Genomic DNA, 23,853 nt, shown 5'->3' with positions numbered 1-23,853 from the left:
AGCGGGGTGTTTCCAAGCGCCCGGCCCCGCCCTCACGGGCCATTGGCTGGCCCGCCCCCACACCAGTGAATGACGGGCTCGCGAGGGTGGGGCGCAGCCTCCGTTTCCGCCGGACCATGGGGCCGGGCGTGCTGTCGCCGTCGCTCTTAATGCTGCCGGCGTTGGTGCTGTTAGCGCTGCTTTGCGGAGTTCGGGGGGCCGAACCCCCGTCGTCGCCCACCGCGCAGACCACGCTCTCGCTACCGCACGCCGTGAGGAACGGGAGCCAGCCGGATGCATCGCACAACGGCACGCACCCGGGGCCGCCGGGATCGCCGGGCTCACCGCTGCTGCGCTCCTTCTACGTGCTCACGGGCCTCAGTGGGCTGGTCTCGCTTTACTTCCTCATCCGGGCTTTCAGGTGCGTCAGGCGCACGCCGCCGATGCGGCCAATCAGCGCGCGCTTCGCGCCTCAGGCGCTAGACGGCGAGAGCCCCGGCCTTCTGGTCCCTTTCGCAGCGTCCTCACGTGGTTGGGGTGTGTGGGAGGGTGACAGGAGGTCACGTGACACCGGGTGCGTCTTAACGCTGGATCGCGGATATGGGTTTCTTAGACGCATCAACCCAGGCTGCACCGTACGGTGGGGTGCGGGTTGTGCCCCCTCTGTGTGTCTGCATTTCCCCTGCCGGGTGACGCCCACCAACCCAACCTGGGCCTGAGACCCCCGCTGGCTGCATCCACCCCTTTGAGTAAGCTCCCCAGCCCACAGAGTGGAATTGCAGGGAGGGCCTGCTGCAGGGCCTGACGGAGCCGCGCCATCATCCTCCGGCATCATCCTCCGGCTTTTTCAGCTCGAGGGGTTGGGAGCGATCAGTTCGTCGGTTTCACCAGTGCTCTTCCCTGGAGAGTTGAGGACTCCCCTCCCTTCCCCGCTGCCCATACTCCCTGCTCAGTTCTGGTTCAGGCCTCGTGGCTCCCTCCGGAGGCCCCCGGCTTCCCTGTTTGGCTTCCTGTCCGGGGCTGACTTCCAGAGGGCCTTTGCCACACAAAGCTGACTATGTCCAGATGCTTTAAAGGGGCCCTTTCTATCCACCACTGACACTCCTGTGGGTGCACAATGCTCTTGTCCCCTCCGAGTACTTGCTCTTCCTTCCATCCGCCGCAGAAAGCCCCTCTCTCTTCCCTGTTGGTCTGGTGGTGATCAGGAGCAGGGTCTTTGGCCTGAGATAGCTCTTAGTTCCATGTCTCTGGCAAAGTCTCACCCCTCTCTGAGACTCCGTCTTCTTATCAGTAGAGTGGGATAACAGCGCCCTCCTGGAGAGGTTCTGGCCCAGGGGCCTGCCAAGGGAGGCGTCCACCTCGTGTTCTTGATATAAGAGCAACTAATAGTCACTGTGACAATTTGACCAGGAAGCTTCACTGCAAGGCTGTGGGGGTCAGCAGAGGAGCCTGAGAGCAGAGACAATGGGAGGGTCATGGGGAAAGCTGGGAAACGGGATGGGGTGTCACCTGCCTCTGGAGGTGACCCAAGACAGCCACTGATTTTGCTTGGGACTGCTTCCAGGTTGAAGAAGCCCCAGCGGAGGAGTTACGGCCTCCTGGCCAACACGGAGGACCCCACCGAGATGGCCTCTCTGCACAGCGATGAGGAGACGGTTTTTGAGACTAGGAATCTGAGATGGTAGCACAGCCCTCTGTCCACCACCAGGGGCTCTGGGTGGGTGGGGCAGGACTGGAGAGTCAGGAAGCTGGAGAGTCAGAAGACCACCAATTCTTGAGGTCATCCAAGGAATCAGCCAGGTCGAAGGCTGTGTGGTCTTGAGCAAGGCAGGCCCTCCTCCCAGCCTCAGTTTCCCACTTCTTTTAAGACAGAAACAGGCCGCAGTGCTTGAGTCAATCCTCTGGGCCCAACCATGAATGCCATGGTCAACATCAGAGATGGAGAATTAACTGGTGTGCTGCAGAGCGGGTGGGTCTGGTGGCCTCTCTGTGGCCCCAGGCTCTGGAAAAGCATGGCAGGCAAAGGGAATGGTGGGAAGGGAGGAGGCCTGGGCTGAGGACCCAGGGGCTGCTGGGCACAGAGGTCGGCCAAGGCCTGAGCCGGGGGGTGACGTGTGACCAGCCCCAGGGTGTAGGCGCAGAGGCCAGGGCACCTAGGGACAGCTCTGACTTTCCAAGGCCCCTCGGGGAGGCATTCGTATGGTGTGGTAGTCCCTCTGGTCCCTACATCTGCTGGCTGGGGGACCCCTTCTCCTGAGGCACGTAGTTGGGCAGGGCCTGGCCGGCTGGGGGAGGTGGACCCTGGTGGACCTGGAGGCACGGCTGGACAGGTGAGAGAGTTCCCAGTCACTTGGAGGGTGAATCTCAGGCACAGCGCAGGGGAGTGGAGCAGGTTGGGCCCCTCACTCCATACTGCTTACCCCAATCCCTCATCTTTCAGATGCTCAGGTTGGGGAGGTGGTGTTTCCAGCAGCCCTGGGGGAAGGACAAGAGACAGGGCCCACTCCCAGTGCCCGCACACCTGCCATTTCTCCAGCCCACCTGAGAGCTCACGTGGGAACTTCCCAGCCTGTCTGAAGCAGCCTTGGCCCTCCACCTGGACAGGACCATCCAGGACGCTAGGTGCAAACCAGAGGGGCCCCAGCAGCCCTACCCAGGATTCTGAGGACCCTGGCCAGACTGCGACTTGTACTGCTGACCCTCCTCCCTTGGGGACACTGCAGCCCTGTGCTGAGGCCTGGTAGGTGGGTGGGCTGAGGATCCTGTCTGGAAGCACCTTCCTTCTGGCCTGGGGACAATAAAGGCAGCAGTGGCTCTGTAGCTGGCACCTAACTCCACACTGAATCAGACCTGGCATCCTGGCTCATGGGAGTGGACGGCAGAGTGGGGCTTGGTCCCGGCCCGGCTTCTCCTATCTGTAACCACACTGGGTTTTTTTGGCCTTGCCCTCAGCTGTTCAGAGGTTCTGAGGAGGAGTCCCGTGATGTAGACGGACAGATGGGGGGACCTGCCAGTCGTCATCTCTGGACCTAGAGAGAACTGTTTGTCCTAGAAGAGGGAAGAAGGACTCCCTCTTCTGTGCTGCCTTCAGCCTGGGTCCCTCAAGGGCCAGGCCCTCTGGTATCCTTGCCTCATCCCACTCACACCATCATCACTTTTGGTGCTCCTCCCCCATCAGCTTCCTGTGAAATCATTGATGAACCTGACCCTATTCTGGCAACTGACCTCGTGAGGGGCTTGATGGGTTTCCTCTGTGTGTTTGATTTCCCCTTCAGGCTGCTGTGTCTGGGCAGGGTCCAGCCCTGTCACCCCTGCCACCTGGAAATCTGATCTTGGAGAGCCATACGGGAGGGGCTGGCCTGTGGGTACCGGCAGCCTGAGGTCTCCCCCAGGCCTCTGGCCAGAGCCACCATGGCCATGTTATTAGGGGAGCTGCCACCAGGTGGCAGTCTTGTGCTGCCCGACCTCTGCTCTGCTGTCCTACTGGGCCTACATGGGGCTTGGGCTCTGCCAAACAGTTGTACAGCTGGGGGCGCCCGGTTTCTCATGCCTCCCTGAGCCCCATCTTGTCACCGTGTCCACCATGGGGTGGGCCAAGCTGCTGCCCACTTGGGACCCATTGGCCCTCTCAGCCCCACGGACCCTTCCTGCCAGGGTTGAGCCCCGTTCCCTGATCCTGCCAGGTGCAAAGGGGTGCTCTAGGCCACGGGCAGCTGGTCACTCTTCTCTCCATTTGCAGTCCTCTGAGTTGGTCCCCAGTCTGCTGCTTTGGGCATCTCTATCTGCCCACCCCCCACACTGTTCATACTTCCCCTTCCCATCCAGCACCCAGCTGCTGCTTCCAGGAAGTCCTCCCTGACAGCACCCTGCCCCCACCCCACCTTCATTCCATGTGAGTGTCCTGCACTGAAGGGCCAGCAGATCCTTCAGGGAAGGTTGAGTAAATGAGGCCAGAGTCCTTGGGAAGTCCTGAGATATCACACCCTCTGCCTTTCGGGCTCCAGTTGTTTCCTCAGCATCTGTTCCCCTCCCTTCTCTCTCCATACATCTCTGTCTTTTTGTCCCTGCATCTCTCTCTGCCTTTGAGCTCCCACCTGCCTCCCTTGTTTATTTCTCTTTTCATCTGCACAGCCTCTCACTTGGTCTCCCTTCGTTTCCGTCTGTCCCTCTCTGCTCTCTGCCTTTCTCCGTGTCTGATCCATTGGGACATGCTTTTAACAAGTGCACAGACACCGTGCCAGCCCCCTCCCCACACCCACCCTGTGATCTGTGCCCCTCTCCCACAGCTCTGAGCGGTTTCTCGAGCTTCAAAAGGCATGTTAATTACTATAATGAGGTCAGGAGAGACCCCACGTCTGCCATTCAGAGCCAGGAACACTGCACGCCCCCAGCCAACTGCCTCCTGCTCACTCACCCCCATTGGGCGGGGTGGGGTACCCCGATCCTGTCAGTACCGTCAGCCTCACTGCACCCCCGCATTAGTGTCGAGTAATTGGCAGCCCCGCCAAGGTTAATGCACTATTAGCAGGAAGTTCTCGGCGGCTAAAAGCTGGGAGGGGGCCTGTCAGCGCAAGATGAAAGGCCCTGGTCCCAGAGGCTCAAGGGCCCATGTGTGCATGTGCCTATATGCGCGCCTATATGCCTATATGAGTGACTTCCAGCCCCTTCCTCCATGCACTCCTGTGGGCACGGCGTGCACACACGAATACACAGTGCCATCTGCTGCCTACGCCAGGTTGGGGTATGCGACCTATGGCCCAGTGCCCTCAAGGCCCCTCACACCACTTCTGACCCCCTTCATGTGCTCCTGGACACACAACAGACCTGTCCCTCAGCCATGGGCAAGCTGTGGTCTCCAGCGCCTGGTTGATCGCTGTGTGGCTTCTCTATCAGGAATGGGGCAGGTGGGAGCTGGTGAGTCTGGATGCCTAAGGCTCTTTAAAGGGGTGGCTTGTGACTGCCTGCTTTGGTCCAGCAGCCAGCTGTGGTCAAGGCATCTTCCAGGAGGTGGGGGCTCTTCTGCTGGCTCTGACATGGGCTCCCCTGGACATGGCCCCAGCACCCAGCAGGGCTATATCCCACTCACCTCGGGTCAGCAGGTGAAGCAGCTGTGCCCTCCTGCAGTTCCTGGGCCCTGTCCTCTCTGAACCCCCATCCTCCCTGGGGACTCAGCACTCAATCTCATCCTCCTTGGTGGGTCTGTGCCGCCACTCTCCACCATATCCTGGTCCCAGGCAGGTGTGGCTGTCCAGGTGCACCTAGGTCTTCACTGCCAAGCACAGTAGTCACGTGTGGCTGTTTACATTTACACGAAAAGTAAGTGAAATGTGAAACCCTGCTCCTCACCGCACTGGCCACACCCCACCTGCCCAGTTGCCACAGGGAGCTGGGGCCACCTGTATGAGACAGCGCAGATCTGGAACATTTCCATCCTCCAGGGAAGTCTAGCCCCAGATTGGCAGTGGTCACCATGGGAGGCCTGGGTCTGTGTCCAACCCTAGGGCTGGGTGGGTGGGAAGGAAGGAGGGAGGGAAGGAGGCAGGAGGGTGGGGAGGGAAGTAGTAGTGGTGTGGGGCCTATTCAGTCTGTTGCTGGCCTTGGCAGTTGCATAAATTGGGTCTGGGCTGAGATTTCAAGGGCCTGGCTGGACACGAGGGTGGGAATTTTAATTTATCAGCAAGAGAAAGGAACACGTTTTTATTTTCAATGACAAACCAAGAACCCGACAGCCTGGGGGAATTCTCCTTGACCCTCCCAAACCCAGGTGCAGGCCAGGCTGGCGAACAGGCCCTGGCCCCAATTTGACCAGGGTCAGTGGAGCCTCCAGCCACCTAGGCCCTCGTCCTACTCAGCGACCCCTCCCCCTACCAGATCTCTGCCTGGCTGAACTGGGGCTTCTGAAAACTGCTGGAGCAGGCAGCGGGTTTGGTCCAATTTATTCTGTAATGAGAAAATTGTCCCCGCATATTTTTAGCTTTCTCCACAGCGCCGTGGCCTTTGAAGGCTGAGAGGTCCTGGACGCTGATCCTGAGCCCTGGGGACTTGTCCTGTGAGCCGAGTGCCAGGTGATAGGTATCTGGTCAGGGGTCAGTGAGTGGTGAGGGACAGGCCAGGGGTGCTGAGTACAGGTGAGGAGCCAGGTCTAGCCCAAGAGTTCAGACCAGGGCAAATAGGGACAGACCCACATCAGAGATCCTGTGCTGAGTCTGAGCCTGGGGCTGACAGCCAACCCTGGATGGCCTCTGACTCTGACTGAGCCTTGACCCCAAGTCTGATCCCTGTCCCCAGAGTGAGCCTGACACGGAACTCTTGACTCCAGAGGTAGCTTACACCAGAATGACCCTTCACCCCAGCTGATTTGTCTGCTGAGGCTGCAGGCTGGGAGGCCTTAGCTCTGAGAGGGGACAGGGTCTCTTGGGTGCCCACAGAGGACCCGGCTGGACAGGGTTTCCCATGAGCTGTTCCTGTGCCCCTACCCTGGCCTTGCCCAGGGCCAGGCCTGGGAGCTGCTCAGCCCTCCCCTCCTGGGCCCTTCCTCCAGGCACAGTGATGTTAAATGGGGGACACACGCCTTTGTTCCTGTCTCTGCTCCAGCTCTGACCTTGAGAGAGAGACAAGAACAGAAGGAAAACGAGCGTCTGCTCAAATCCGCGAAGCGGCTGGGGCAGTGGCAGCTCTCTCCTCAGTGGCCCCAGCATGCAAATGAGCCAACCCATCACTGGCCTTCGTAGAGAATGTCCCCTCTGCTGGTGTGCCCCATCCGCTCCCCTGTGCAGGTCCAGTCCTGCTGGGGGTGACAGAAGAGCCCCTGCCCCTTGGGTGAGGTCCCATGAAGTAGGAGGGTTCTCATTCAAGAGCAGATGGGCTTCTGGAAGGGCCCCCTTTGCCAGGCAGGACTGGGCTGGGCCAGGCATGCTGGCATCCTGGACACGTGTCCCCATTTAACTGTGCTTGGGTCAAGCTGCCAGGCCTCTGTTGCCCTGAGAGCCAGCCAGCCAGCCTGGGCTGAGCCCTCGCCCCAGGGGTACCCAGAAAGTCTGTCTGAAGACCCTCCCAGGTGCCTTGGGCCACTTCTGGGCCTCCTGGACCTGCCCAGGCCACCACCTGTGGGCAGGTTCCCACATCCTCTGTGGAGCCATTGGGCCAGCCCTGGGACAGGCGTCTGTAGTTAAGTCAGAGGACAGGACCCAAAAGCCAGAACACCCACAACAGACAGGCTGAGTTCCCCAGAGGGAAGAAGACAGAAACTTGTCTTGTGGGGATGGGGCACAGAGTGTGGGACAGGCGTTGAAGGACAAACCGAATTTTAATGGGAAGAGAAGGGGAAGAACTCCAGGTGGGGTATAGTCTGAACAAAGTTCAGGTGGCTGGCTGGGAAGTGTGGGCAGGAAGAAGCTCAGGGGACCTGTGGCACATGCCCACAATGTTTCAGGGGTGAGTGGCTGGGGTGGGTCCATCTGGTATGCCTGTCTTGCCTGGGCGAAGGTTAGTTAGCCAATCTTTGGCTTCTTATGATTCCTGGGAGGAGCTTCGATTATCCATCATTTGTGGACCTTCCAGTTCAAGAGCTCCTGAACCCTGCACCACGCCTGAGCGAGAGAAACAAACCCAGAGAGGTGGAACCTGGCAGGGCACCACTGGCATTTTCCAGCCAGCACTTGGTGACAGCATACCTCCATAAGCTCAGTGTGGTGAAGGAGGCTGTGGCATGAATAAGGACAAAACGAGGTCAGGCCCCCAGTTCCTTGCCCACAGTGTGCCCCCAGGAGTGATCACTCTGAGTCCCCTGAACAGGTCAGGCGCTTTACGCCTTTGCCTAAGCTGTGCCCTCTGCCAGAACGCTTGCCCTTCCAGTTCTCTTCTCCCTGTTGGACTTTCTTCCTGCATGTTGAGGTAATCTGCTGAAGGTGCTGAGGTAGGGACTCCTGTTCCATTTCCCAGATGAGAAAACAGAGGTCCAGAGGGAGGTAACTGCCCTGGGGAGACGCTGAAGAGGCACTAGTGGACTTTGTTCAGTCCCGGTGCAAAATTCTCTACCAGGTTGGATGGGAGGTTCAGAGTTGTTTGGGCCTGTTTTAGGATTTGGGGTCTGGGTTTGAATGAAGGGATGAGATGGGGGTGAGTCATCTCTGTGCCTCCTGTTCCTCTCATGGGCCAGGCTCTGTAGATGGGCCTAGTGGCCTCAGTGGAGGTAACTGAGAGGAATTCAGGCACCCTAGGGTCAAGGCCGCGTGATGATGATGATGATCGCTGGGGCAGGATCCTGACGATCTAGGCAGCAGGATCGAGGACACCGACCCGGACGAGTCAGGGACGCTATGGCCCTGGCGTGGGGCGCGTATGAGGCAGGAGCGCCCACCCACCCCCGCGTGGCTGGGGCACGGCAGGAGGGGGCGCCCGCGGCCCTCCGACGCTCGGGCGGGACAAAGGCCGGAGCCCTGGCCCCTCCCCAGCGGGTGCGGCGGAGGCGGCCGGCGCTTCGAGAGTCCGAGCGGCGGGGCTGGCGCCCGGGGCAACCCCGGCGCCCCGCCCGCCGCCGCCTGACTTCTCGGCGCCTGAGGTCGCGCGCGCCCAGGCGGGGGCGGCCGGGATCTCCAAGCGCCGCCGCGCCCTCCTCCCGCCCGCCCTGCGCCCGCCCGCTCGGCGGCGGCGGAGGAGGCGGAGACGGCTGGCAGGCGGCGGCCAGGCGAGCGCGGCGGCCGGACTGGGGCCATGGCGCCCGTGCAGCGCCCGCTGCTGCCCGTGCTGCTGCTGCTGCTACTGCCGCCGCCGCCGCCGGCGCCCGTAGCGCGCGCCGAGGACGCGGTCCGCGCCAACTCGGACCGCTACGCGGTCTACTGGAACCGCAGCAATCCCAGGTGAGCGCGGCCGCGGGCGGGGACCCGGAGCCTGGGGACCGCAGACGCCGCTGCCTCGGGCCCGGCCTCCCCGTCACTAGCTCTGGGCGCCCCCCACGCGCTCTGCCTCCGGAGTGGGGGCGCCCAGTTTCCGCGGGAGCCCCCAGGGAGTTCCGGTCCCCCAGAGTTTCGGGGACTCGCGTTCCTCGTGCATTCTCCCTCCAGGTAGCCCACTGTCGTGCAGTCTTGGGGGACTTGCGCCCTGCATGCCCCAGAGCGCCGCCGTCCCCAGGAGTTTGGGGAACCCCTCAGGCACCTTCAGAAGCGGTACAGCCCTAAGTTCCCTCCTGGACTTGGTAGACCCCTATTCTTTGGTCTCTCCAGGGAACCCCCCTTCGGAGTTGGTGGGGATCCCCGGAGACCCTGGCACTGAGCTGCCCCTGGAGATGGCCACAGGCACATCCTGCCAGCGGGTCCCCAGATTAACTTGGGGAAGTTGGAATGTTCCTCCTTACTGACTCAGCGTCCACCTTTATTCCAGGAGGTCTTTGGTCCCGGCTTTGTAGGAATGGGAGACCGAAGTACCATGGGGGTTTGGGGTCCATCCCAGGAGTCTTGGTCAGGTAGTACCCTTTCCCCATCCTCCTAATGCTGATAAGGAAACTGAGGCACAGAGGGGCTGAGCAGCTGGCTCAAGGTCATGGCCAGGGAGCAAAGCTGGGGCAGGGACCCAGGTGGCCTTGTGCCTAGCTTGCCACGCCTGACGGAGGTGCCCCACCCACCTGCCCACACAACATCCTCAGTGCTGGGTGCTCAATACAAATTGGAGGGCAGCAGAAGCCCCCATTAGACAAAGCGAGAAAAGTTTGCTGGTGATTGACCACATCCTGGACATCACCAGAAGCTGCTGGGCGGTCCCCGGGTCGCCAAGGCTGGAGTGGACTGGGTGTCCTGTGGGAGATGGGGCTCCAGGGTCCCGAGACTCTGGAGTCTGCCCCAGCACTCAGGGTCACACCGCATTGCCGTGGTGGCTGGGCTCCACTCCCTGCCCTTTTGCCATGGGTCACTTTCTGTTTCCAAGCGCCGGCTGAGCCACCCTCCAGAGCCTGCCGTCTCCACACCCCACTGTCCCCTGTCCTACTCCATCCTCGGTCCTCGGGCAGAAAGTTGCATAAAGGGCAGTCTTTGAGTCAGGCTCTGGGACAAGGGCAGCCAGTGTCCCGCCACTGTGGGGGCAGGGAGCATGCCCAGACACCCCCCTCAGTTGCCCAGCTGCAGGGTCGGACCCTGGGGCCCAGGGCAGAGACCCCGCGCCAAGGAGAGACAGCTGGGCCACCGCGGAGTCAGTCCCCTGCGCCACCCCCTTCACTGGTCATATGTGAGTTTGATTAAGGCTCTTCCCCGCTGCCACCCGAGCAGGGAGCCCAGCGGGCAGTGCTTCCCAGCCCAAGTTTTTGGTTTCAGCTCCGGAATCCCTGTCCCAGTGTGGCCTGTCCTTTGTTCTAGGAAACACCAAACACGGAGACTGGAAGGGGGTCATTGGGGCTGCCCGCTGCCCCACCTGCCACAGGGCTATGCTGCCAGCAGGATCCTGCTGGGGGAAGGAGGCGCCCCATTCTGGCTCTGCTGGCCACTCGTCCACCTCCTGTTGCTGACCTGACAGCCCTGCTCTGACCAGCCCCCCAAGCGATGGCCTTGCTTGTCTGGCACAGATTCCGGCAATCAGGGCCTTCTCACCTCTCCTCCTCTTCCTCTTCCTCTTGCCTAGGGCATCCCTGATGGGAGGTGTCCTCCCTGATATCTTGTGTTGGGGCTGGGGGCCTAGGTGGATCCAGAACAAATCGGGGCTCCATTCATTGCTGCCAGAGGGTCCTTGGCCCCTGAGGACCCCTTGGGAGGTTTGATGTCCATGAGTGGCTGGACCAGAACCTGTGCCTGGAGACGGGATGTGTTGGGCACAGGAAGAGGGATGGCATTGGGCTTCAGGGTCTGAGGACGCCCAGGAATGGAGATTTCCCAAGGGCGCCCAGTCTGGGGACCATGGCACACAGGAGAGGCGCAGGCTTGGAGCATGAGGCAGCCCCTGGGACAGAGAGGAGAGAGGGGCCTGGATGGGGAGGGACAAGGACGGGGTCAAAGCAGGAATTGGTGGCAGCAGTCAGAGGAAGTGGGACCCAAGGACGGGGTGGTGGGGTGGGGGGGTGGGGGGGGTTGTGCCTGAGACAAGGGCGCACACAAAAGACACTGTGAGGAAGGGGACAGAGCCAAGGCTAGGCAGCTCAAGTAGAGGACAGACAGGCAGTGGTGGAGCCCAAGGGACCACTGTGCTTAGATGGGGATGGACAGGCACCAGTGGCACTGCGGGGAGGCAGGCCACCATCGCCCACCCAGGCCTGGTACCTGCACTGAGGTGGTGAATGTGTGGCTGTTTCCCAAATTGTGTCCTCCTGCCATGCAGACTGGTTCCTGCACACACGGGGCCCGCAGGTGTCGCAGAGGGCGCCCTGTACTCACCACCCACCGTGTCATAGGGTGAGGCCTGTCACCCGGCCCAGCACCCCCACCAGCTGCTGTCCACCCACCGGCTGGCTGCTGGATGTCTCTGGACCAGGGTCCTCAGCCTGTTGCCCTCACCTGGCCTGGCCACAGGCCGTGTGTGGGGCTGTATGTGCATCTGTGTACATGGGGGGTTCAGGGGCTGCAGGGTATATCTGTAAGAGTCGCTGCGAGTTCTTGTCCACACGTGCGGGGGCCCTGGGGGCGCCGGGAGGTGTGTGTCTGTGTGTGGTGCACGCGCCTGTCCGTGTGGCAGGGTGACCCATGTCAGGGTGTGCATGGTGACCCTGGCATGTTTGCACGTGTCAGTGTGATTGTGCCTGGAGTGCATGCATGTGGAGAGTGCATACATGTTTGCAGGAGCTTCTCTGTGTGGAATGTGTGGTGTCTGCAGGTATATGTGCACATTTGTACGTAGGGAGGACGTGGGTGTCTGTGTATGGGATGCACATGTGTGTGTGTGTCTTTAGCATGTTTGTGGAAAGCACACATGTGTTTGCATGTGCAGCCCGGCTCTAGCGGACCCAGGGCCTCACTGGTGGCGGCACAGCTTGCTCTTTCTGCTCATCCTATTGGCTCTTCCTCCGACCCCTCCTTGGTCCAGGTGGATCCCTGCTGGGGGATACATCCAAGTCTCCAGGGCCCCATGCTGCCCATGATGCAGAGGGGCCATCAAGGTTGAGCACGGGCACCACGCAGGGTGCCAGCCATCCCCAGAGTCCCCACCTGATTGGAAGACTGCAGCCAGAGTGGATCCAGCAGTGCAGATCCAGCCAGAGCTCGCTGGGAGCTCTGGGCATCTGGGGCTCCGTCCACCCTCCCCTGGTCCCGCACAGGCCAGATTGCCCACGGGGCGGGCAGTGGCCATGTTCCCCCTCAAATGGTGGGTGGGAAAATGGGGACTCGGGGGGCTGTTGCCATGGTGGTGTGAGGGGTCTGGCTCTGAAGGGGCGATGCCACATTTTGCCGCATGAGGCTTTTTTGTTTTGTTTGAAAGAAGCTTGTCCACCCGCCTTGGGGATTTGGTGGGTTTAGAGAGTGAGATCCAGTGGGCCTGGGGACTTGGGGCCAGAAGATGGGGTCCGGGGACTGCGGGGAGGCTAGACTCAGATTCGTGGGTCCTGGAACCCTGGGTGTGACCTCTAATGGGTGGCTTTGTTGCTTGGAGTTCCCATTGTCTCCTCCATGAAGTGGGGGCCAGCAAGCTGTGCCCCTCGCAGATGGCAGCAGGGCCCACTGTAGATGGGCCAGGTGCAGGCATGGCCTGCTCCGAGGGCCTCAGGGGCACCCCACAGAGGGGGAAACCAAGGCAACTCCTGTGGGAAAGAGGAGGGGCCTCCGGGCTCGGGGCCTCAAGTCCACAGCAATGTTCCAGGGTTGAGATGGCAGTGCCGGATTCAGGGGCTGGGTGAGGCAGTCATGAGCTTCCCCCACCTGCCAGGGGCCTGGGCTCCGTCCATTCGGATCTGAGCTGGGATGTGCAGGCCTCTTAGGGTCTGATGGGCCGGCAGGTCCTCCTGTCCCCAGCCTCGGTCCCTCCCCACCGTGGACCACCCTGGGTGGCCTCAGCAGAGGAAGAAATCAAGGATCAGGTGCAGAGGCCTGGAGCCAGCTGTAGACTCAGCCGGATTTGGCCTCCACCTGCCTGGGAGCTGGGCCGGGAAGGGGGCTGGTGTCTCCAATCTCTGGGCCCCGCAGCAAACTTCCCCACGAGGTTCACAGGTCCCTGGGGTCATGAGTGGAGGTACTGGTTGTTCTGGGGGTGGCAGGTGCATTAGTGGGGTCTGGAAGGCAGTGATTTCCTTCCAATGGATGTTACGAGGCCCCCGAGCCAGGCTGGTGGGGGTCCTATCCCCTGAGCTAGGTTTCCTCCGTGAAACCCGCTTTCCCTTTCCCTCCATCTCAGGAATGGGTAGCACGACCCACTGTGCCGCATAGTGTCCCTGTGGGGATTTTTCTTTTTGGGAGATGGGTCCTGGGGGAGGGTTTGGCTGTGTCCCCCCAATCAGGTGGGCCATGCCGGGGGAGGGGCCAAGTCCCACCGTGCCGCCCCCATCCTAGATCAGTGCGTGAGCACAGAAGCCAGCAAGGATTTTGCCTTCACCTCAACCAGACCCCACGCCCACCTGACTGCGTAGGCACTTGTGCCATGGGCTGCATGCCTCAGCCTCCCAGTCGGATCCTGGGACCTTGGCTTCGAGGGGCTCTGTTCACCACACAGGCCCAGTTGCCCCCTCGCCCACCTTTTGGGTCCGGTGCTGCATGGTGCCTCCATTTTGCGGACCTAGAGAAAAGTGACTCATCCACGGCCACCAGGAAGCTGGGCCCAGTCAAGTGTCACCCCGTTTTCAAGAGGCAGCCAGGTCTGGAGCTGGCTGAGGAGTGTCAGGAACACTGTGCACATTCTGGAGGTGGGTGGATGACCAAGACAGGTACACGAGTGGACTATGCACCTGGGCCACGTCTTGCTGAGGTCAAGGCTCAGGGGTGGGGCTGACCCTGCGCCTCCTCCCCTACCTTTCGCACATGCCCTGCCCCATTTTCCCCCCTTGCTTCAGCTTTGGGGCCCCGGCACTCAGTGTACTTCCTGCACCCACTAGACCATAACTGTCCTTTCTGACCCTGCACCACCATGGGGCCCTAATTTTCCCTGACGTCCTGCCCAGCCCCCCACCCCTGCAGGAGGAAGGCAGCCAGGTCTCTGATGGAGAATGTCTTGTTGGCCCCTCGAAACACTGGAGGTGGGCACTGAGGATTTGGGGCCTCACTGGGAGTGGCAGTCTCTGCCCCACTTGGGGCTGGGATGGGATCACAGGACCCTGGTGTGCTGCCTACCCCACCTATGCCTCAGTTTCCAGTCTGGGAAGGTGGCACAGCCCCCCACTCTCGTTTTGGGTGAGATCCCTAATTAGTTGCTTTGCTATTTGTGTCTAATGACTTGACAGTTGCCCAATTGGATCTAATTAGCTGCTTGCTGGGTGGTTGCAGGGAGGAGGCAGCTGGCAAGGTTGGGGTGGCCTGGGAGGGCAGGTTGTGGAGCCCTGACAGTTGAGGGACCACCCAGTGTTGGGAGGGCTGCCTGGAGGAGTAGACATTGGCAGGGTGAGCAAGGTGGGGGTGAAGGTGCGGCTGGTGGAGGGTTGGGGGAGAGGGAGGCAGGAGATTTGAAAGCCTAGGGGAGTGGTCTGTCTGGGAAAAATCCCGTCAGTCATTAACCCCTTAGTGAGAATTTTGATCTCTATCTGCTGGTCCTGTGAAGTATTTGCATATCAGGCTAAGGCACCAGTGGAGAAAATGGAGGCTTTGTCTTGTATGCACCAGGCTCCCTTGGTTTTGGGGTTGGGCCCCTCCCCCACGCATGCCAGGTGCCACCATGAACAGAGGTGAGGCCCCTGCCCCTGGCTCACCCGCCAACTTGGAACCAGGGATGCCAACGCAGCAAGGCCCATGCTATTTTAGAGCCAGAAAGGGGGAAAAATGGCCCACTTAGGTGGCCAGCACTTGGGTGAGGGGGCTGCTCCTGGGACACACTTTCCTGGGGTCCTTGCACCCCCACATGGGGGCTGTTCTCTGCTCCCCACGACTTTAACATCTCGAAGACCTTGAATCCTTGGCCTTTGTTCAATCATGAAACATTTATTGAGCCCCACTGTGTACAGGGGCTGTGTTGGTCATGGGAGAAGGGGCAGAGGAGGAAGAGGCCGACCCCATGGTCCAGGAGGGCAGACAGCACGACTGTGTGGGGGTAAAACTATGATAACGTTGGAACGAGATGTGTGATGAGGTGGGAAAAAGCATGCTAGGCAGAGGGAACAGCATGTGCAAAGGCCCTGGGGTCGGAACAGGAACAGCCAGGTGGTTGCTGTGGCTGGAAGGGAGTGACCTGGGGCAGTCAGAGGGCAATGAGGTTGGGGGTGTCAGGGTGACATGGGGCCTCATGGGCCTGGGGTACTGTGTGTTTTATTCTGCATGATGGGGAGGGTTTTGAGCCAATGGATCACAGGGTCTGATTGACATTCAGAAAAGTGAGCCCTGGATTTGGGGAGGTCTGGTGGTGCCTGGGCTTCCAGCCTCTGAGGCAGCAAAGTGGCCTCGGTCTCTGATACTCTCCAGAAGGTGAACTGGGAGGGGAGAATGATGGTGGCATCTGACGTAGGGGGAGGCAGGCAGGTATAATGGGGGACACAGGCAGAGGCAGAGGAGAAAGAAAGGGTCATGCTGTGGCCCCACCTTCCAGAGTCCATTTTGGTCTCAATAAAGGCTTTGTAGAGAGCCAGGCTGTCTTTCAGGCCGTGTGTGCATCCCCAGGCATCATGCTGGAAATGAAGAGTGGTCATAAGTGAGGGAAAATTGAGGCCCAGAGGGGTTGGGAGCCAGGATGGTAGCGCTTCCAGCCCGGCACCAAACCCCCATGGTTCCCCCATCCCATTCTCTCCCACAGGCCTGGGTGTGGGCCAGGCCTGGGGCGGGTGCACGGTTGTGTCCATCATCAATCAGCTGATCAATGGGGTTTTCAGTAGGGTTGGGAAGGAGTGAAAATGACTTTTCATAAAAGCCTGGAGCTGCTTCTGCATCAGTTGAGCCCAAGGGGCTGGAGCACAGAGCTGGTCAATGAGATGCCCATGCCCCGCCCGCCGTGGGGCCACCCAAGTGATGGGCAGGGTCTGAGGCTGACCCTGTTCCCAGCCTGACCCTGTACACCCAGCCTGGCCCTGGTCCCAGCCTGGCCCCCACTTCCTGAGTCTCGCTGCCAGACACATTTATTCTACAATCACCTTCCCACTTCTGTGGGGGTGGGATGAGCTCCCCGTCCCTGGACAAACCCAACAAAGTGGAGAAGGGACTGGGGGAGAGTCTGCTCCCTCTACTCAAGAACTGAAATTCTGGGAGCCTTAGAATCACTACCATTGTAGTGCTGGATGGGAAAAATGAGGCACGACTGAGCAGGGTCTCCTGCCTGTGTCATTCTCACCTCTGTGGGTCTCTGGAGCCCTTGGCCCGGCCTGTTGCAGCATCTCCGGGGCAGCAGGGGGCCAGCCTCTGCCATCTGATAATCCAGCTCCCCTCAGGTGCCCAGCTGTGCCAATCAATGCACACGGCATGGGGGCTGAGGCGGCTGGCAGAGTGGGCACAGAGGCAGCGGCAGGGCTGCAATCCCTGGTGCTAACCTTCGCTGAGCCTCAGTTTCCCTGCCTGTGCAGGGAAGGAGGAGACAGGGGCAGCTTGTGGGAGCCTGCCCTGCAAACCTCATTCTCAGGCCTTTTATGTGCTAATAAACCCCTTTCAGGAGGGCCCCCTTGTCCTTCCTTGGTCCGGGCCGCGTTTACATGATAGAGACTCAGGGGACCACTCCTGGGAGATCTAAGGGCTCCTAGCTCTGTAGCCAGAGGCGGTAACGGAAGGGGAGCTGCCGGTCCCTCGCTCAGCTGACCTCAAGGCAAGTCTGGGTCAGGAGGGCTCCCCCAGGAAGGGGCTTGGGCGGCTGGGGGGGTGGAGGTTTCAGGGCTGGGGAATCTGATGGGGTGATCAGGAGCTTGGGGGGGCAGCTGCCGGATTCCCGAGGTTCCCCGAGGGAGGACGCGGGACTCTGTGGGGTCACACAGGACCCATCGTGTGGGGCTGTGGATCGAACCCAGGATACCTCTGAGTTTGGCCGAGAGAGGGAGGGCCTGAGGTGTTCTCTAAAGCCTGTCCCCTGTAGGGAAACAGGCTAGGGGTTGGGGCAGAGCCTGCCCCGGAGGGGACCAGAACACTGGCCTGCGTCCCCGCGCCTCCGTGGGCCTTCCTGGCAAGCGGATCTGCAGAAGGAAAACTAAGGAGGCTGAATGTGGTGGCGCGTTGGGGGGCTGTCTGGGGGAGGCGGGCGTCGAAGTCAAGCAGTGATAACACTTTTGGAGAGGGACTTCTTGGTGGGGTAACAGCCTGTGCTGGGCCTGTCTGCCGCAGAAGGGCCCAGATGTCGGGCCTGGGGTGGGGGCTGGAGGGGGTGGGGGTGGGGGGGGGTGCCTCCAAGTCACGTGGCACCAGCTCGTTTGCATGTTACCCAGAATACCTGGTGGCAACCCCTCCTCCTCAGCGCCCACCACATTGTAGGCCCCGGGCTCAAGAAGCCTGCTGTGACCTGGAGGGGCGGGTGCCAGGCTGGGGACCATAGGCTCTCCCCTGGAACCATTCTATAGTCAGAATCCGCCCAGCGGTCTCCTAAGACCGCCCCCAGCCTCGCGCTGACCACTTCCCTCAACTCCTCACCGTTGACCCCGCCCTCTCACCCTCCCCAAGCCTCGATCCCCCCTCCAAGCTGGATCCGCTTCTGGGTTCCCCATCACTGGCCCGGCTTCTCACAATCCTTATCCCCCGCGACCCCGCCCCCGTGCTGACCGCTGGCCCCGCCCCCAGGTTCCACGTGGGCACGGCAGACGACGGCGGGGGCTACACCGTGGAGGTGAGCATTAACGACTACCTGGACATATACTGCCCACACTACGGGGCGCCGCTGCCGCCGGCCGAGCGCATGGAGCACTACGTGCTGTATATGGTCAACGGCGAGGGCCACGCCTCCTGCGACCACCGACAGCGCGGCTTCAAGCGCTGGGAGTGCAACCGGCCCGCGGCGCCCGGGGGCCCGCTCAAGTTCTCCGAGAAGTTCCAGCTCTTCACGCCCTTCTCGCTGGGCTTCGAGTTCCGCCCGGGCCACGAGTACTACTACATTTGTGAGTGGGCGCGCGGGGTGGGGACAGGCTGGGGGACCAGGCATGGGAGGCCGGGGCGTGGCCTCGGTGCGGCCCATGGCCCTGCGCTGGCCGCCTCTGCGGGGGCCCGGGGTCAGTCCGTTGTATGGTTTCCTCACCCTGCCTGCAAGCCCCGACGCACCGCTGTCAGAGTCCCCATTTTGCAGATAGCGAAATTAAGACTCAGACTGGGGCTGAAACCACACACATGACCTCAGCTTCTGGTCAGCCACAGGGCCTCTGGGCTGGGGGAGCCGAAGGCCCCACCATCAATCAGCCTATCTCACACTGAGACCAGGGCTGCCCACCCCCAATGCACTGAGGGGGGTAAACTGAGGCATATGGAGTGTGGTGGGTGAGGGGAGCTTGGTTAAAGCCACAGGTGAGGGCAGAGCCAGTGTTCTGCTCAGCACATCCTGACCTAGGCAGGGGTCTCCTAGGCTCTCCCCCTGGCACCCCCCCCACCTACTCCTGGCCTCAGGGAAGGGGCCCTGTTCTTGCCATTCCAGCTCCTGCTGTGTCAATTAAACTCTACAAAGCCCATTTCCTCCTTCTGTTCTATTGGACTTTTCCTTTTAATTCAGGGAAGGAGCGGATGGAGGAGGGGGGAAGAAGGTGTTTAAGTTCCGCAATATAAGAAAAATTACATTTTCTTTCTGAGACAGGAGTTTCATAAAGATAATTATTGTAACTTCGTCCTATCTCTGCGACGAATGTTATTTCTATTACTGCTCTTTATCTTCATCTCCCAGAGGGAGGGGCTTATGGGGGTGGGCAGAAGTGGTGGCCGCAGAGAACACAGGCTGAGAGGACAGGTGGGGATAGCTCTGTGGGTGGCTACATCAGTCCACATGTGTGCACCCCACTGGTCCCATGGGGCCTCAGGCTGCCCCTCCCCTCCCTATCATCCCTGAGTCCCCCTCCCTCCTGACTCATGGCTGATGCTGTGGCACCACCCCTGCCCTTTCTCCAGGGCGCTTGCCAGGTGGGCCAGGAAGCAGGGAGTAATAATGGTGGCAGTTTAGGCTTGAAGACCACCGAGTGGTATGCTTCCACCTCCATGTGACCTCTGCTGTGTTGGTCCCTCCAAGAGAGGTGGAACCTGCCTCCCTCCCAGGGTAACTGGCTTCTTCCATCATCTCCCAGATAGAAATAATTCATTCCAAAGCATCTACTGTGTCCCAGCTGAGGCCCAGATTGGGAAGACTTGCTGACAGGCACCCAGAGAGCAGGACTTCGATCCTGTGTCAATCATTTGGTTACACTAACTTTTGGCTGATCAATTGAAAACAAACGTATTTTTATTCATTACCTTTCAGTCTTGCCCTGTGCTGCTCTGGAATGAGATGGTGCTGGACACAGATACCCCCAGTCTCTAGGGTTAGGGTTCAGCAAAGGGAGGGTCAGGGGAAGTGTGCAGGAGGGCTTCTGGGAAATAGGAGGCACTGTATCTGGGACTTTAATGTGTGATTAGGAGTTTTATGGGTAGATCCCCACTTGGAGTCAGGGTTGAGTCACCAGCGTGGGGAATGGGGTTACAGTGCCAGAAGGTCTTACGCACCAAGAGCCCCCTGCTCCATTAACCCCCAACCCTTCTTTTCCAGCTGCCACGCCACCCAATGCTGTGGATAGGCCGTGCCTGCGTCTGAAGGTTTATGTGCGGCCCACTAGTAAGTGCGCAGGGGTTCGAGCAGGGTCCAGGCCCCCATCCTTGTGTCTTCATTGAGGACCCACCGAGTGGTCAGTGGAGTTGGGATAGTCACAATACAGCCTGGGGAGTCCCACAACCTCAGCAATAGCTGGGGTCGGCCCCTCCCCTGAGCCTCAGTTTCCCCATCTGCAAATCAAGACATGTCAGACCTTCAAGAGTGAAGGTTGAAGCCCGTGGCGGGCCCCCACCACTGAGGCCATAGCCCCTGGAGAGTGGGTTTCAGGGAATTTCCCCGAGGTGAACCAAAGGGCCTGTGTTCTGAGCTCTTGAAACACTCAGAGACGAGGGGGCTCCCGCAGCCTTGAGACTTTACCTGGGTACCAGGCACACTTATTTGGGCACCTGCTATTTGCCTCGCTCTGTGCTGGAGGCACAGTCCCAACCAAAGTAGACAGAAATCTCTGCACCCCGAGGGGCAGCCAGGGTTGAGCTGGTTAGTGAAGTTCAGGTCAGGAGAAGTTCTAGGAAGCAGGGAATGCAGATGACAGGGGGTGGTCACTTAGGGAGGGGTCTGGGCTGCCGCTGACCAACCATCCTGTCTCCGTGTCCCCCAGACGAGACCCTGTACGAAGCCCCTGAGCCCATCTTCACCAGCAATAACTCGTGCAGCAGCCTGGGCAGCTGCCAGCTATTCCTCAGCACTGTCCCCGTGCTCTGGACCCTCCTGGGCTCCTAGTCCCGGCCTACAGGATGCCGGCCCCACCTGGTCGGCCGCCTCCGAGACCAAATAGAAACGCCTGCCTCTCCCACGACTGGTGCTGCCCCCACCTGCAGGGGGCCATCCACCCACCCCAGGACCAGCCTCAGGGGAAGGGTGCAGCTGCAGACCCCAATGCCCAAGGGAGCCGGTGTCAGCATAGCCCCTGGACAGGCCATCTAATCAGGACCACTGGAAAGCCTGAGACCCTGTCGACGATGTTGGTTTTTTATTTTAGTGTATTTTTCATGGTTGGATCAGAGACTTGCGTTTTTAATTTAATTTATTCCTTGCTGTGGCCAGTGACTTTAGGAAGGAAATAGAATGGATGGGGAAGGGTTCCCTGGTCCCCTGGGGGATGGGGATCTGGGACCTCTAGTCCATTTATTGTGTCCTGGCTGGGAGGCCACTGTGGACTCCCCAGGTGACCTGGGATAGGCCAGCCTAAGGTAGAAGGGGCAAGGTGAGACCCCTGGATTCTGGTCCAGGTATCTGAACCCATCTCAGACCCCTGTCCCCCAGCCCCACCCTCCTCGTGCCTGGTGATCTGCTCTCAGAGTGTTTCACCAGAGGCCACTGTGGAGTCCCAGCCCCTCGGAATCACAGCACCCACCCCATCCCCCAGCTTCACATGATTGTCCCCGAGGCCAAGAAGACATTACATTTCTGTAAATAGAGCCAGCAAGTATATACTGTGATTTATTTTTACTGTATTCCTGAGGGTGGACTGGACAATTTCTTTTTTTCCCCACCTCTTCATGGGGGCAAGGGGCTTTTATTTTAGCAGGGGGGTGGGGTGGGGTGACTTTTTAGAGTAGAAGCTGCACTTTGCAATAAGCTCGTTCGTCTGTCAGACCCCCCCCCACTCTGACTAATAGTGTTTATAAGAAAAAAGAAAACAAGATAAAACAAAATGAAATGAAGGGTGGGACCACCACCAAAAAAGAAAAGAAACCCCCTCCCGAAGACACTTTAATGAAGCAAACAGTGCATTTATACAGATTTCATATTTCTACCCACCTTTCCTGATCTGTGTTTTATATATATATATTATATATAAATATATATGGTGCCTGGCCGCCGGGAGACAGCCCGGCTTGCCAGCTGGGGAGTTTTTGTCAGCATGGGTGGTGGCATTACCACTCCTGGAGCTGACGACAAGGCCCCCCCATGCCCCTGTCACAATCAACTTTGGATTCTGTATTTTTTAATAATAAAATGAGCATAAACCTCTAGGGTGTGCATCTTTGTTTGGGGCTGGCGACCCTAGTTGGAGGAGCACTTTGAGCTTATGATTTGGGAGTCAAGTCCCTGCCAGGGAGGGGTGTCTTTGAGGAACATCTGGGGACATCATGACTGGTTCTTTGGTTCTGTGCATTGTTTTGGGACCAGGCCCTGGAATGAGCATTTTATGGGGCGCTGTACCTTTTCTTGCCATCCGTGGGCCTTGGTTTCCCTCTCTGAGAAATGGGAATGAGTCCTCTGCCCCCCTGGGGCTGCTGGGAGGTGGATGGAAGAGATGGGCTGGCTCTGAGTACACAGCAGGGGCTTATTAAGTGTCCCTCTGAGCACATGACCAGTCTCTTAAGAACCAAATTCTGTGACATCTCCACTCCACCACCAAGCTCTGCCACTGTGTGACTCAATTTCCCTAACTGTCGCCTTTAATCCCTTTCTAGTTTTGCAAAACACATGTGTCAGTGGGTTGTGGAGTCCCAGGAGTATTCACCCCAGCCCAGCCCCAGACGGAGGCACAGAGAGGCTGGGGACTACCTGGCAGGGCTGAGGGACGGGTCCGCGAGGCAGCTCGGGCCTTGGTGCCACCTCCTGGCACTGCAGCATCTCCAGCAGTTTGCCGAGAGGGAAGGCTCTCAGCTAATGAAGTCAGCCGTACTAGGCCTGGCGACAGGGGCTGCCTCTTAATGAGACCAGCCAACGGCACAAAGACCCCTGTGTCCCCCTCCCAGCCCTGCTCAGTGGCTGGGGTGGAGGATGCATGCTCCTGCTGAGCACCACAGAGAGAGACCCTAGGTCCCCCCACCCCACGTTGAGGACCCCAAAGGTCAGAGGGGGTAGCGGCCTGCCTGAGTCCACTCTCCCTGAGACCCCTTGCCCACACTCCAACCCAGCCACAGAGACAGAAGTAGCTTGGAAGGAGAGACATGCAGGGGCCATGGGGTAGAATCTTAGCAGCTGATTTTGATTTTGTTATTTAAAAAAAAAATGTTACTGAGATATAATTTACATACCACACCATCCATCCATTTAAAGTACATTCCCACAATTTTTAGTACATTCACAGGGTTGTGCAACCATCCCTCTATCCAATCGCAGAACACGCCATCACCCCCAGAAGCAACCCCATCTCTATGAGCAGTCACCCCCAGCCCCTGACAACCCCGAATCTACTTCCTGTCTCTGTGGATGTGCCTGTTCTGGACATTTCACACCAACGGAATCACACACTGTGTGGCCTTGTGTGTCCGGCTTCTCTCATGAGCACCGTGTGTTCAAGGTCCATCCACGCTGTGGCGAGTGTCAGCGCCTCCCTCCTTTTCACGACCGAGGGATAGGCCATGCTGGGTTTGTCCATCATCTGCTGAAGTACTTTTGGGTTGTTTCCACCTTTTAGCTATTACAAGGATTTTAAAATTATTATTTGTTTTGTTTTGTTTTAACTCAACATGACTGACATAACTTTATGTAAGTTTTAGAAGTACATGTCAATAAGGTACATTTATATTCTGTGATATGATAACTACTTATTATTTTTGAGACAGTTTTAACACAAAAGGTAACCTTGGTGGGTAAATACACAAATAGATCCCACCTCAGGGCCCTGGCATGTGCTGTACCCCCTGCCTGGTGCACCCTTTCTGCAGATCACTGCTTGGCTGTCGACCTCCCTGGCCAGGGGTGACTCACCCCACGCCCCTTGCTGTCAAGTCTCTGATTCCTCGGGTCTATTTGGGCATCACTGGCCCACAGTCTCCCGTTGGACTTGTCTGCCACATGCAGACACTATGCACACAGTCTGGTTGCACAGCCGCAAGAACCATGTGCACTCCTGTAGCGCCAGACGCATTTGGGGCCCGGGTCTCTGCGGAACCACTCCTGTCCCATGCTGGCCACTGGTCACTGTCTCGGAGGCCACTATCAACATACAGAGTGGCCAATCACTCCCAGGGCTGCACTGTGCACAGCTGGGGTCCCCGCTGCCCCCACCCCAGCCACAGCTGAGACCCCCACACTGCCTGCAGGCCTCAGGGCAGCGTGGCTATCAGTACGCAGCCATCAGTATGCGGTCTTGTTCTGCGTCTTTTCTTGCCTGGAGGTTCCAGAGGA

The 23,853-nt window shown here is 59.3% G+C and overlaps 2 protein-coding genes across 3 annotated transcripts; both read left to right on the top strand.

Annotated features, from left to right (window-relative positions):
* Window positions 1–75: 75 nt before the first annotated feature.
* Window positions 76–2,799, top strand: FAM174C (family with sequence similarity 174 member C). Its single transcript, XM_019744240.3, has 3 exons — window positions 76–400; window positions 1,544–1,660; window positions 2,420–2,799. Coding segments are annotated over exons 1-3 (402 nt in total). The 5' UTR covers window positions 76–116; the 3' UTR covers window positions 2,421–2,799.
* A 5,301-nt stretch (window positions 2,800–8,100) lies between these two features.
* On the top strand, window positions 8,101–21,741 carry EFNA2 (ephrin A2). Of its 2 annotated transcripts, none has more exons than XM_074337399.2 (4): window positions 8,101–8,837; window positions 17,769–17,814; window positions 19,705–19,770; window positions 20,366–21,741. In XM_074337399.2, the coding sequence occupies exons 1-4, from the start codon at window positions 8,298–8,300 to the stop codon at window positions 20,485–20,487; spliced, it is 774 nt and encodes a 257-aa protein (XP_074193500.2). In that variant the 5' UTR covers window positions 8,101–8,297; the 3' UTR covers window positions 20,488–21,741. The 2 variants fall into 2 exon arrangements, with proteins under 2 accessions (XP_074193500.2, XP_019599847.1); XM_019744288.3 differs by having other exon boundaries at window positions 8,556–8,837; window positions 17,769–18,082.
* Window positions 21,742–23,853: the final 2,112 nt, after the last annotated feature.

Source organism: Rhinolophus sinicus, chromosome 15 (genome assembly GCF_057876585.1).
Source record: "Rhinolophus sinicus isolate RSI-liver-muscle chromosome 15, RSI-T2T, whole genome shotgun sequence".
Lineage (NCBI taxonomy): Eukaryota > Metazoa > Chordata > Mammalia > Chiroptera > Rhinolophidae > Rhinolophus > Rhinolophus sinicus.
Note: the sequence above shows the minus strand (reverse complement) of the source record. Positions and strands in the feature narration are given on the sequence as shown.

Bases quoted from the DNA above. Each gene is read 5' to 3' on its own strand.
- FAM174C (XM_019744240.3), top strand. From the start codon at position 117: ATGGGGCCGGGCGTGCTGTCGCCGTCGCTCTTAATGCTGCCGGCGTTG. The intron at 401-1,543 runs GTGCGTCAGGCG...GACTGCTTCCAG, and splicing joins TTCCTCATCCGGGCTTTCAG to GTTGAAGAAGCCCCAGCGGA.
- EFNA2 (XM_074337399.2), top strand. From the start codon at position 8,298: ATGGCCCTGGCGTGGGGCGCGTATGAGGCAGGAGCGCCCACCCACCCC. The intron at 17,815-19,704 runs GTGAGCATTAAC...CTTCTTTTCCAG, and splicing joins GCGGGGGCTACACCGTGGAG to CTGCCACGCCACCCAATGCT. The intron at 19,771-20,365 runs GTAAGTGCGCAG...CGTGTCCCCCAG, and splicing joins GGTTTATGTGCGGCCCACTA to ACGAGACCCTGTACGAAGCC.